At 31.9% G+C, this 12,205-nt stretch overlaps 1 protein-coding gene across 2 annotated transcripts in view; it reads left to right on the top strand.

Moving 5' to 3' along the window:
* The window catches only part of SLF2 (SMC5-SMC6 complex localization factor 2), a 36,394-nt gene that overhangs the window by 17,255 nt on the left and 6,934 nt on the right, over window positions 1-12,205 (top strand). For both annotated transcript variants that reach the window (XM_006925872.3, XM_006925873.3), the window contains exons 10-18: window positions 1,613-1,688; window positions 2,483-2,624; window positions 4,120-4,219; window positions 4,828-5,004; window positions 6,173-6,270; window positions 6,822-6,909; window positions 8,453-8,584; window positions 9,050-9,127; window positions 11,892-11,978. In XM_006925872.3, the coding sequence (XP_006925934.1) occupies window positions 1,613-1,688; window positions 2,483-2,624; window positions 4,120-4,219; window positions 4,828-5,004; window positions 6,173-6,270; window positions 6,822-6,909; window positions 8,453-8,584; window positions 9,050-9,127; window positions 11,892-11,978 (978 nt within the window). The remainder of the gene's footprint in view (window positions 1-1,612; window positions 1,689-2,482; window positions 2,625-4,119; window positions 4,220-4,827; window positions 5,005-6,172; window positions 6,271-6,821; window positions 6,910-8,452; window positions 8,585-9,049; window positions 9,128-11,891; window positions 11,979-12,205) is intronic.

Here is a 12,205-nt window from a genome sequence, read left to right as displayed (position 1 = left end):
GTTGAAATGTAAGTAAAATATTGGCACCTTTGTGACCTTATCACAAGTGTCTAAATGTAGTAATAGACCAGAAAGACAGTTTACTTTTTTTAACATTTTCAGAGAATTCACATTTCATCGTGAGACATTTAAGTAAAATGGGAAAATTAAAATTAAAAAGAGCTGAACTCCCAACTTCCAAGGGCTATTAAATTTAGTGTTTTCTAGATTGTTCTCTGTGTACACAGACTGCAGTATAATAATAAAAACAAAATATATGCTATTTTATAACTCGTTTATTTCAGACAACAATAAATTATCAAATATTTTTATCGCAGTCTAGATGTTATCCTTTTTAATGACCTTATACTATTCCTTTGTAATACTATACCATGATTTATTTAACTCAGTCTTGATTGATAGACATTAGGTTATTGTATACACTTCTTTACACACTTATGTAATTATCTCAAGTGCTGTGTTGCCAACCTTAGAATTCATCACCCCCACAAGATAGTTATCTAAAACTTGTCCTATGTTTAATATGCCTTTGAATGGTGCTGCCCCTTAGAAGAGAGTAACAACACAAATATAGCAAAGACATTTATTCATATAGGATGATTTTAAAATGGCACAGGCTCTATGCCTGATTGAGTTTGAGTTATTCCCTCTTATATTTTAGATTTAAATTTATTATAATTATCCATGGCTCCAAAGCAAAAGAGAGAGAGATGGAAATACAATATATCTTTCTCTAAAAACCACTTTAAAATTACTTTCAATATGATTTTTTAAAAACATTTTTAAATTTGAGCTTTTGTTCCCAAAGAATTGTCTCATAAAATTAATTATATGCCTCTGCATAAAAAGTCCTTTGTCAAAAAGTTGACTAGATCAAAATATAAGGACAATAACTTTGCACAAATATTACCAAATTATTTTTTATTTATTTTTATTATTCCAAATTATTTTTCAAATTTTTCCAAATTACTTTCGCACTGGGCATTCCTCCTCTTTTCTAGTACACTTGTGAAAACTGGGTATTATCAGTAATCTCAATCTTTACCAATCTCGAAGTCAACTAATGATATCTCGTCATTTTTCTTTGTATTTTTTGATTACTGGTAATAGCGAACACCTTTTTAAGTATGTTGGTATGTTAATTTGCATATTTGTATCTTTTCAAATATTTTAACTAGTTTATGGTTTGACTTTTGCTGGTGAAGTGATAAAGCTAGCAGCCTTTTTCCTTTATGTTTTTTGGCTTTCATGGCAGGAGTTCTTTTTTTTTATAGTTTTAAGTGTCTATTTATATTTGACATTTGTCTATAGTTATATTTGTCTAATTATAAGTGAAAGCTGTAAAAACAAGCAGCATGTTAGAATGGAAGAGGGCCTGACTTTGGAGTAAGACTTGGACTTATATTTCAACTCTTCATGTATTACGTTGGGTAGTCTATTTTAATCTCTCTGAGCCTGTTTGCTCATATGTATGATGTATGACCATTTCATAAAGTTATTATAAGTATTAAATGAAAGGCATATAAAACATCTTTATATGTGCCTGGCAAATAGTAAATTCTCATATTTCCTTTCTTCTCTTTATACTCTATGATTTATCTACTTATGACAGATGATGTCAGTTCACACAGACTGTATTGTGTCCATGCAGATTTTAAGTACATTGATGGAAATAACAATTAGAAATGGTGAGTATATAAATTCACTGTGACTAATGGTGTGAATTAGTGGTTGCTATGTACATGGTCTCTTTTGTATTGCTAAAAGTTAGGATATTTGGGAATATAGAATAAAAATTTATTTTTGTAATTAAAGTCTTTGATAATAAAATGAAACTCCAATCAAACATGAGTATCTGCATTTTTCTAGTTACATTGAGAAAAAAGGTATAAGATCTTGGAAATGGCAGCCCTTACCTAGTATTTACCAAGTCGTAGCTTACTGTGCTGGGTAGAAATAGTTGCAAGTTTATTTATTCAGTCAATTAACTTTAATTGACTTTTGATGAGCAAGAGTGTTGTATTGATTATGCACTGAGAAGATTGAAAGTGTCCACTGCAAAAATGTGATAGTTGCTTTCTCACTTTTGAGATCCCTTAAAATGAAACAAGCATTGTGATTTATCTGTATCACTTGTTTTGAAGATTGGGACAAATAGGCACTGAAGATGGTAAAATCTTCCTGTGTTAACAATAGTTGGTATTTTACCACTGTTATTTCCAGTCTTTAAAAAATATGTTACTTCCTCCTGAGTTATATCCTTTGATTCATCTATTTTGTTCATAAATATTATTTCCTTCAGATATTCTTGAAAATTTCTAATTCCTATATGATCATTCTAAATAACTGTATTGTTAACATATCAGCTGTCATTTCTATAAAATCACTGTAATAATCCGTGTTTCACATGCAGACTACCACCTTGCAACTGTGGGTTTGTGGATCCAGAATTTGTGATAACATATTTTCTTCTGTTAATTAGATACCTTCAGTGATTCACCAGTTTGGCCCTGGATACCATCATTGTCTGATATAGCAGCTGTTTTTTTCAATATGGGAATTGATTTTAGATTTTTGTTTCCTCTGGAGAATCTCCAGCCAGACTTCAATGAAGACAATCTAGTGTAAGTTTTCTTTTCATAATTAATGCCCAAAACATTCCTTTAAACAATTTTTATATAAGAACAGTTAATATTCATTTGATAAGTTTAATATCCATTCTTGATTTTTTAAAGTCTCAAAGTTGAAATGGATCTTGAATTAGATACATTCTTAACATGTCTTAATCTAAAAACCATCATCATGTTTAATAGCGAAAAAATAGAAACATTTTCTTAAAATTCAAAACTTTGACCTGTTATCTAGTTTTTGCTCTCCTCTTGTTCTAACCAAATTGATCTGCTTGCTGTTCCTCCACATTAGCTATTGTTGCGTTGGCTCTTCCTCCATCCTTAGTGTCTACTCTCCAAAATATTACCTGTCTCATTTGTTGAAGCACTATAAGAGCAAAGGACTCCATCTTTAAGGGATAGATCATTGGTATATTAATAATCATCATCACAACTACTAACACATATTGCTTACTATGTGCCAGGCATAGTTCTAAGGGCTTAATATATGGTACTTTACTTAATAGTCACTACAACTATTAGTATTTCTATTCCAATTTTACTGGTAAATCAGGCACAGAAAGATATTAAGTAACTTGCCCAAGGTTGTACAGCTAGAAAGGGACACAGGACTACCAAGCAGATATTTAAAAAATAAAGTTCTTTTCATATGAAAGTATCTCCAAGTTATATATTAAGTGAAAAAAGAAAAGTGCACAACAGAGTATGTAATATGCTATCATTTGTATTAAAGGTGGAGGAGCAAATATTCATATATATTTGTGCATACATAAAATGCCTGTGGAAGGAAAAACTAAAACTAGTAGTGATTGTGGGGAGGGGAAATGGGTGCTGAAGGTCTAGAATGGGAGGACAGTTCTTACAGTATATGGTGCCTTGGTACCACTTGGCTTTTTAACTATAGAAGATATTATTTATTCAAGAAATTAAACAGGAAAATGTTATCTACCTTTTGAAGACCGAATTCATGTATCTTCTCTTCCATGAACCTTCACTGATTACCTCAACCAAAATTGAAGTGTTTAGAATTGTTTCTTTATATTTTGTTTCTTTATATTTTCTTTATATTGTTTCTTTATATTTTCTTTCGGCCACTCATGAAACCTTTAAATATTATGAGTTCTTTGTAGTAAGAGCCACCTTCCACATAGCTCTCTGACACCAAGAGCAGTGAGGATAGTGTCTTATAAAAAGTAGTTGTCCAAGGAAAAACTAATGCATAGAGATAGAAATCAGATTTGTGTTTACCTGGAGTGGGAGATAGCAGATTGGCTTGCACCTGACATGAAATGACTTTTGGGGGTAACAAAAATATTCTGTTTCTTGATTTGGATGGTGGTTATACTAGTTTATTTATCAAAACTAAAAATGGGTATATTCCTTTTATTGTATGTAAATTATACCTCAATAAAACGTTTTTGTTGCTCAGTGTTTTTAAAAATAGTTATATTGTTCCTAATTTCATGCTGCTTTATTCACTTTTCAATAGTTCTAAAACACAGATGACATTGGGGGGAAAAGGAACTGAAGATTCATCTAAGCCAATTTTTTCAACTCTTCCTGAAACTAACATTTTAAATGTGGTTAAGGTAGGAAAAAACTTTGTATGTCTTTAGTACAGAGCTAGAACCATTTAGTTTTGTGGTTAATAGTTTTAAAACAAAACAAAACTGGTGATTTAAAACAAAACTGGTGATTCCCAGTCTCTAAAATTTCTTAGCAATAATCTTTGTATTAAAGGTTGTTTTTGTTGTTTTTGTTTTAATATTGAGAGTGAAAGAGATCTTTAGATCAAAGTTATGTATTTAAAATAGCTCTAGGAATACCTTTACCAAGAAGCTTTTTGAAATTAGTATTTTTTAAACCAATTTTTTTAGAATTAAGATATATGAAGGAAAAAATACAACTCACAATATAACAGTGATCAACAATTAATAACAATGTTAAAACAAAGTAGCTGGATCAAATCAATGATATTGAACTGTTAAGAAAATCTTAAAAATGAAAAATGCAGAAGAAAATACTTATCCTATCACCTTATTCAGTTACTAACATGAGTATTTCTTGCTTCTTTCTAGACAGCTGATGTTTTGTTTTCTACACATTCTCTTTTGCATTTTTTGTTTAAAACTTTTTATTTTGAGCTCTTCAAGTAAAATATACCTCAAGTTGTTTTGTCTCTGCATTTATGTCAAAGTTTCTAGGCTTATGTACATCTATACATCCAGAAGGTTACCAGGATCGCGAAATAATTTTGCTGATTCTAATGTTGTTTAAAATGAGTTTGGAAAAACAGCTGAAGCAGATTCCTCTAGTGGACTTTCAAAGCCTCCTGATAAACCTGATGAAAAACATCAGAGATTGGAACATAGAGGTAACATTACTTAAAACTTTAGTGTTGGTTTTTTGTATGACATCACAATTCGACTTTCATTGCGCATGCAGAACAGTGTCTAACCTCAGTTAAGATCTTCAGCAGATGAAAAATAAACTGAAAAAGGGACTTATCTTTGCTGAGATCATATTATTTAAGTTCATGATAACTGAATCTTCTCTAAAACTGCAGCTATTCATTTCATTAATGAATGGTGTTTATTGGGGATTTACTGTGGGACCCTGGAGATAGAGCTGTGAAAAAGACAAAGTCTTTGCCCTCATGGTAGTTTTATCCTGGTCAGAGGGTTAGATAATAAATAAAGTCAATGTAGATTATAATATGTCAAGTTGTATTAAGAGCTATTAATAAAATTAAAGTAGTACATGGATGTAGAGAGTAGCAAGGCAGAGATGTCTGCACATTCAGATGAGGCAGTCAAGGAAGCCCTTTTTAAGGCGGCCTTTGAGCAGAGACCTAAAAAGAATGATAGAGTGAGTCACACACAAAACAAGAATTTGAGTTGAATTTCTGCAGCCACATTGACTAAATATGTATAATTTTTGTTAGATTTTTTAAAATTATATGTTTCAACCTTTCTGGTGGAAGACTCCAAAAAAGTACAAAAGTAGAAGGAGGAGTACATTGAACCCCTAAGTATCCATCACTCCGCTTTAATATTGAAGACATAATTTTGTATCCTCTATTACCATCATCCCATACTACTTTCCCCTACTCAGGGATTGTTTGACTTTAAATACTGGAATAGTTGAGGATCATTAAAATGCAAGAAATCTCAGGTCAGGAAGATATATGCTCTCGTGCCACAATCATAATAGACCTTTGGAAACTGGTATTTGTATTTAGATCACTTTATTCTTCCAAGAAGTCCTGTTTAAATACATATGGATATGATGTAGCACAAAACATGAAAGCCAAGTGAAATTCTGATAAATGTGTCTGTTCAGTCTGTTCTAGAATTTATGATATACTGAATCTTTGTACTGTATATATTTTAGCAGGTACTAGACTCCACGCTATTTTTAAAAATGAGTGATCTCTCGGTAATAATGCTTTCATCTTGGCAAGAAGGGATGTGGATGATCTGTTGGACATTCGATTCTACCAACCTATTTGAAAAATCTTATTTGTTGTTCTTTGTTTTCAGATGCCTGAACTCTGTCTGGCCATAAATGAACTCTCCAGTCATCCCCACAACCTTCTGTGGTTGGTACAGCTGGTCCCTAACTGGACATCACGTGGAAGGTATTGAAAAGTGAGAATTAAACATTGAGAAAAATGTATGATGTTTATATTAATGAAATACTTCTAGGTCCTTTATTTTCTTTCATCATTCCTTGAATGTTAGTCTTTTATTTCATATTCAGCTATAGGCAAAGGCATTGACAGCCTGATTCTGATACTTAACTCAGACCATTTTATAATCTTGATTCTTAATTTTAGTTTATCTGGTAATATAGATGGCACATACTATGAAAGTAAATGAATTAGCATATTTTTTTGCTTTAGTAAAAAGAAATCCCAGCAGTAAAATAGATTTTCTATCAGTAAATCAGTAGGGTCAGAGATGAAGGCTTTACTAATTTGCCTGAGCCTCAGGCAACTCTAACTTTATGTACAAATATTTTACGTGAAAATTTTACTATTCTCTTAAAGCACATTTGTTCTTATACAGCCTTCTCTTGAAACATTAGCTATGTTTTCAATTAGGATTAGAAGAACTCCTTATGGCTCATTCACTTCTCAAGCAATATTGATTAAAATATTTTCTAAATACTTTTAAATTCTAATTCCAGGCAACTGAGACAGTGCCTCAGCTTAGTGATTATTTCAAAGCTTTTGGATGAGAAACATGAAGATATCCCTAATGCGAATAATCTTCAGGTATAAATAATATTTTTGTTTTCTTTTAATAAATGGAAGAGCTAGTGAGGTATAGGGGAAAATTGATGGATCCTGAGTCAAAAGCACAAATGAATAGTTACAAAATAGACATGGAGGTATAAAGTATAGCACAGGAAAAATAGTTAATAATTTTGTGTAAATATGTAGAGGGGAAGTGGGGTACTAGATTTAGTGGGTTGATCACTTTGTGAGTTATATAGATCTCTAATCACTGTGCTGTACAACTGAAACTAATATATTATTGTATGCCAACTATAATTAAAAAAAAAACCTCATTTAATTGAACAATGTAAATACAAGCAACTAATTGTCTATTATATTTCAATAAAGCCAGAAAAAAAAAAAGTGCTGGGGTTAGATCTCAACTCTTGGGCATAATAATATTCATATACTCTTTAGAATGGTACTTAACTAATAAGATCTAATTTCTTCATCTGTGAAATGGAGATGGTATCACACCCTCTACCATCTCTGTGTGATTGTTGTGGACATTTAGATGAATTAATGTATAAAAAACTACTGGGAAAATCATAATGTGCTAAATACGACTATTTATTAAGTTAGTTTGCCTTATCAAGGTTAGCAGTTTCATCTCAAGATTAGAAATTGCAAAACTGTTGTACATTAATTTTATCTTGTACCTGTTTTAATATTAGTCTTTAAATTGTAGAGCTTAAATGCAGTTGCCCTTTGATACTTGTTAAGTAGTGAATATATCATATATATATGAGTGCATATAAACATGTCTTGTGGAAGTTCTACTCTTAGAAGTCCTGAAAACTTTTTACAAACATTATTAGCACTAATGGGGCTACTCATAGTTGGATTTGAAAACTCAACATAGAACCTGGTCTAGATGTAGTGTTCTTGTTTGAATTGCAGTTCAGTACAAGATATTCTACTAGGGATAAAAAAAATGAACTAAAGAGTCTGCCCTTGAAAACATAATCTAGTGATTGAAACAAAATAAACCAATCATTGATATACATTGTAGTGAGAACAGTAATAGAAGTATGCACAAGGTGCTGAGGGACAGAAATTGAAAGAGAGAGCTGATTTCTGCATTAGTAGAGTTGAGGTAGATTTCATTCCAGATATATAGGTACCACTCCTGAGTCACCAGGGTCATTATCAAATAGCTCTCAATCCTTTCAGTGGTATTTATTGCCATCAAGAGAGAATTCTTTTCAGAATTCAATGACTTCGACTCACAGGGAGATTCAGTTTTGCTGACTTTCAAATAATTTCACAGAGAAAGTATTGTCTTTGACCTCTAATTGTAATACCATTTGGTCTCCTTAAGCTTTTATCCTCAATTACAAGTACTAAATCTTTCATTTAAAACCCCTTCCAAGCAATTGAAGACTTCTTAGGAGAAATGGGTATCACAGACTATAAAGAAATATAAAGGGGCAAAATTAGAAAAGGCAAAATGAACAGAGGACACACTGAAAAAAAGCAGCCTAAGAGAGAACAACTGTATTGCTTAATATTGTTCACTGTCTTCTCTCTATTTTGATAGATATCAGTCCTACTTCGTTATCTTGTACAAATGAAGCCTTCTGATTTGTTGAAGAAAATGGTCTTGAAGAGAAAGGCTGAACAACCAAATGACACCATTGATGACAGTCTTCATTTGGAACTTGAAAAGCAGGTATCAGGCTAGATCATCTCAAAAGGGTATATGAGCATAACTGATACCAGCTTACAAACTATAGAATGATATAGGACTGACTCTTAGGTTGTTTCTATGTCTTGGCCACCGTGAATAATGCTGGATTTAGAGACCAGATACACAATTATAAAGTGAATGATATTTTTTATTGCTGTCCTATAATCTTCAGTAAACTCGAGAATTGAGAATTGAGGTAAAAGGATGGTTGTTGGTAGTTTAATACTGGAAGTGTTTTTTGTAGCCCTTATACAGTCATGAGGTTAAAGGGATGCACTTGAGTTAGAAATTAGAAAGCCTAGGTTAAATGCATAGCTTTTCCCTATTACTAGCCTGGTTAACTAGCAAATCTTTTATCCTTCCCGAGCAGCTTTCCTAATGTGTAAACTAGGATGACATCTATGCTAACTAATTCACAGGTGTTCGTTTTATTCATTTCTCTAATAGGCATATTACCTGACCTACATTCTTCTTCATTTAGTTGGTGAAGTTAGTTGTTCTCATTCTTTTTCTTCTGGACAACGGGTATGTAGTTTTTAGTGGCTTTTGTTTTTAATAAATGTCACTGATGGAATGAATAAACTTTTTAATTTTATTAAACTTACTGGGGTGACATCGGTTAATAAGATTGTATGGATTTCAAGTGTAAAATTCTATAATACATCATCTGTATATTGTATTGCGTGTTCACCACCCAGAGTCAAGTCTCCTTATTTCACCATATATTTGACTCCCTTTACCTTCATGTACATCCTTCTCCCTACCTCTTCCCCTCTGGTAACCACCATACTATTGTCTGTGTCTGTGAGTTGTTTGTTTTGTTTGTTCATTTGTTGCTTTCTGTTTTATATCCCACATATGAGTTAAATCATATGGTCCTTGTCTTTTCCCTCTGCCTTATTTTGCTTAGTATGATACACTCAAGATCCAACCATGTTGTAGCAAATGGCCATATTTCATCTATTTTTATGGCCGAGTAGTATTCCATTGTGTATATGCACCACATCTTCTTTATCAGCAACTCTTTTTAAGAGTCATTCATTGAAAGACTCTTAGATTGTTTCTATGTCTTGGCCACCGTGAATAGTGCTGCAGTAAACATAGGGGTACATATGTTTTTACAAATAAACGTTTTCAAATTTTGGGGGTAGATACCATTGTTAGGTCATATGGTAGCTCTATTCTTAAGTTTTTGAGCAACCTCCATACTGTTTTCTATAGTGACTGTACCAGTTTATGAATAGTCTTTGTCTAGGAGAAAACTTAATAAAAATTAACTTTAGATTTTCTATACAGTATTTCCCCTTTGTCCACAGGACATATGTTGCAAGACCCACAGTGGACGCCTGAAATTGCAAATAGTACTGAACCCTGTATATACTATGTTTTTTCCAGTACATACATACCTTTTTACTTAAAGGAAGCACTTTACAACTTCTCTTTGAAACACCCAAATTGCCAGCATCATTGCTGTTATGCTTTAGGTCCATTATTAAGTAAATAAGGGTTATTTAACACAAACACTGTGATACCACAACAGTCTCTCTGATAACTGAGATGGCTACTAAGTCACTAATAGGTGGACAGCATATACAGTGTGGATTCACTGGACAAAGGAATGATTCCCCAGGAGGGACAGAGCAGGATGGCATGAGATTTCATCATGTTACTCAGAATGGCGCAAAATTTTAAACTTATGAATTATTTATTTCTAGAAATTTCCATTTAATATTTTCAGACCATGGTTGACCACAGATAACTGAAACTACAGAAAAGCGAAACCACGGATGAGGGGGGACTACTATAGAAATCTCAGTATACACTGGAAAGAGGGAAGTAATCATAACCTTGCAACCACAACACTGACAAGAATTGTCCGCAAATGTTAGTTTTGTTTATTGGAGCGGAACTGAACTATCATAACTTGGCAACAATGTCATATATTAATAAGATATTAAAGTCACAAATACAAAATGGGCCATCTCTTTGCTAGTTTCTTTCCATCTCTTTTTCCATTCTACTTTTTTTCCTTTAGAAATAATATTTGCCTTAAAAATTAAGTTAATGGTAAGTCAGGCTACTTCAGATATGTATTTCTAAATTATCTCCCAATGTTAAGGTTCTCATTTTCAGTCATTTTGTTCTTCCCATACTCCATATCCATACTCCTGGTTTAGTTCTTGTTTAATTCCTCATGTTTCACACCTTAGGTAATCCAACCCCTGTTTTAAAACTTAGGATCTACTTAGGCTTGATGAAGAGGACATGACCGGTTCGTGTGTTTTTATGAACACTATTGGACATAGAACTATTTGCTCTCTTGATTGGAACCTAATGTAATCATTTATCTGTAATGTTCTTCTATAGTCTTTATATTTAAAAAGTTTTTTGCAAAAAATCAATGAGTATTGTTTTAAAATTCAATTATTATAAAATCACCTAAGGTAGAAGGTGAAAGACTCCTATAATCCAGTGCCCTCCTGTAAATTTTTCCATAATTTATGCGTATACTAACATAATTTTAACAAAAATGGAGTCAGACTATTCATATTATTTGCAACGTGTCTTTTTTTCACTTTAAGGTATTAGCATTTCTGTCTAAAATCATAGTTGATAAACATTACATTTTTGTGATTACACACAGTGTTAACATGAATATGCTTATTCATATATCTTTATACCAATCTATACAAGCATTTCTATAAGGTAAATTCCTAGAAGTATAATTGCTATATGAAAGTTTATAAATTTTTCAAACTTTAATTATTTAAAAATAGCTGTCACATTTCTCTCCCTAAAAATGTCCATTTACATTCTCACCTTACAATCTCAATTTTGGTATATGTATAAGAGTGGCTGTTTTGGACTATACACTTCTAAAACTTAAAAGATGATTTTTCAAGGAACTACTATTAAAGCTTGTTTTGTTCACAAAGAAAAAATACATTATTTGTTACTTGAATATTTCATGAGAGAATGTGGTAAAAGAAACAAATTTAAATTTCTGGGCATTACATCACAATCTGAGCCCTAGAGTTAATTTTCTTTAATGTACTTCCATACATAGCAAAAAAAACCTTTTACTTTTGTGTGTATTTTTTACATTAGCAATAAACCATAAGTCTTATTATTGTGGCAGTTACTGCTTTCACTGATAGACTGCTGTTATGTTAGATAGTTAACATCAGAAATTGCTAACTGGAGAATGGTAGATTTTTAAATGATTGTTAGTACTAGTAATTTGTAATACTTTAGAGTCGTTTTCATCCTTTGTATTTGTTTTGCACAGAAACACTTCGTGCACCTCTGTGGGGCTTTGGAAAAGCATGTTAAGTGTGACATTAGAGAAGATGCAAGACTGTTTTATAGAACTAAGGTAAGTATGCATTTTTTTAATATATTGTTGATGCTTTTGTTTAACCTTGGTAACATTAATATTTGAGGAAGAGAAGAATATAAGCATCTCTTTAAAAAAACAAAGATTAGAAATATGAGTTTCTTTAAAAACAAATCAGCTTCTACTAAGTGCTTCTAGCTAGACTGAAATTGAAAGAAAAAAATTTCAAAGCAAATACATGTTTTAATTTTACTATACTTTCTATT

The sequence above is a fragment of the Pteropus alecto genome, unplaced genomic scaffold, assembly GCF_000325575.1.
Source record: "Pteropus alecto unplaced genomic scaffold, ASM32557v1 scaffold88, whole genome shotgun sequence".
Taxonomy (NCBI): Eukaryota; Metazoa; Chordata; class Mammalia; order Chiroptera; family Pteropodidae; genus Pteropus; species Pteropus alecto.
The sequence above is the reverse complement of the archived record's forward strand: the minus strand, read 5'-3'. Positions and strand labels throughout refer to the sequence as shown.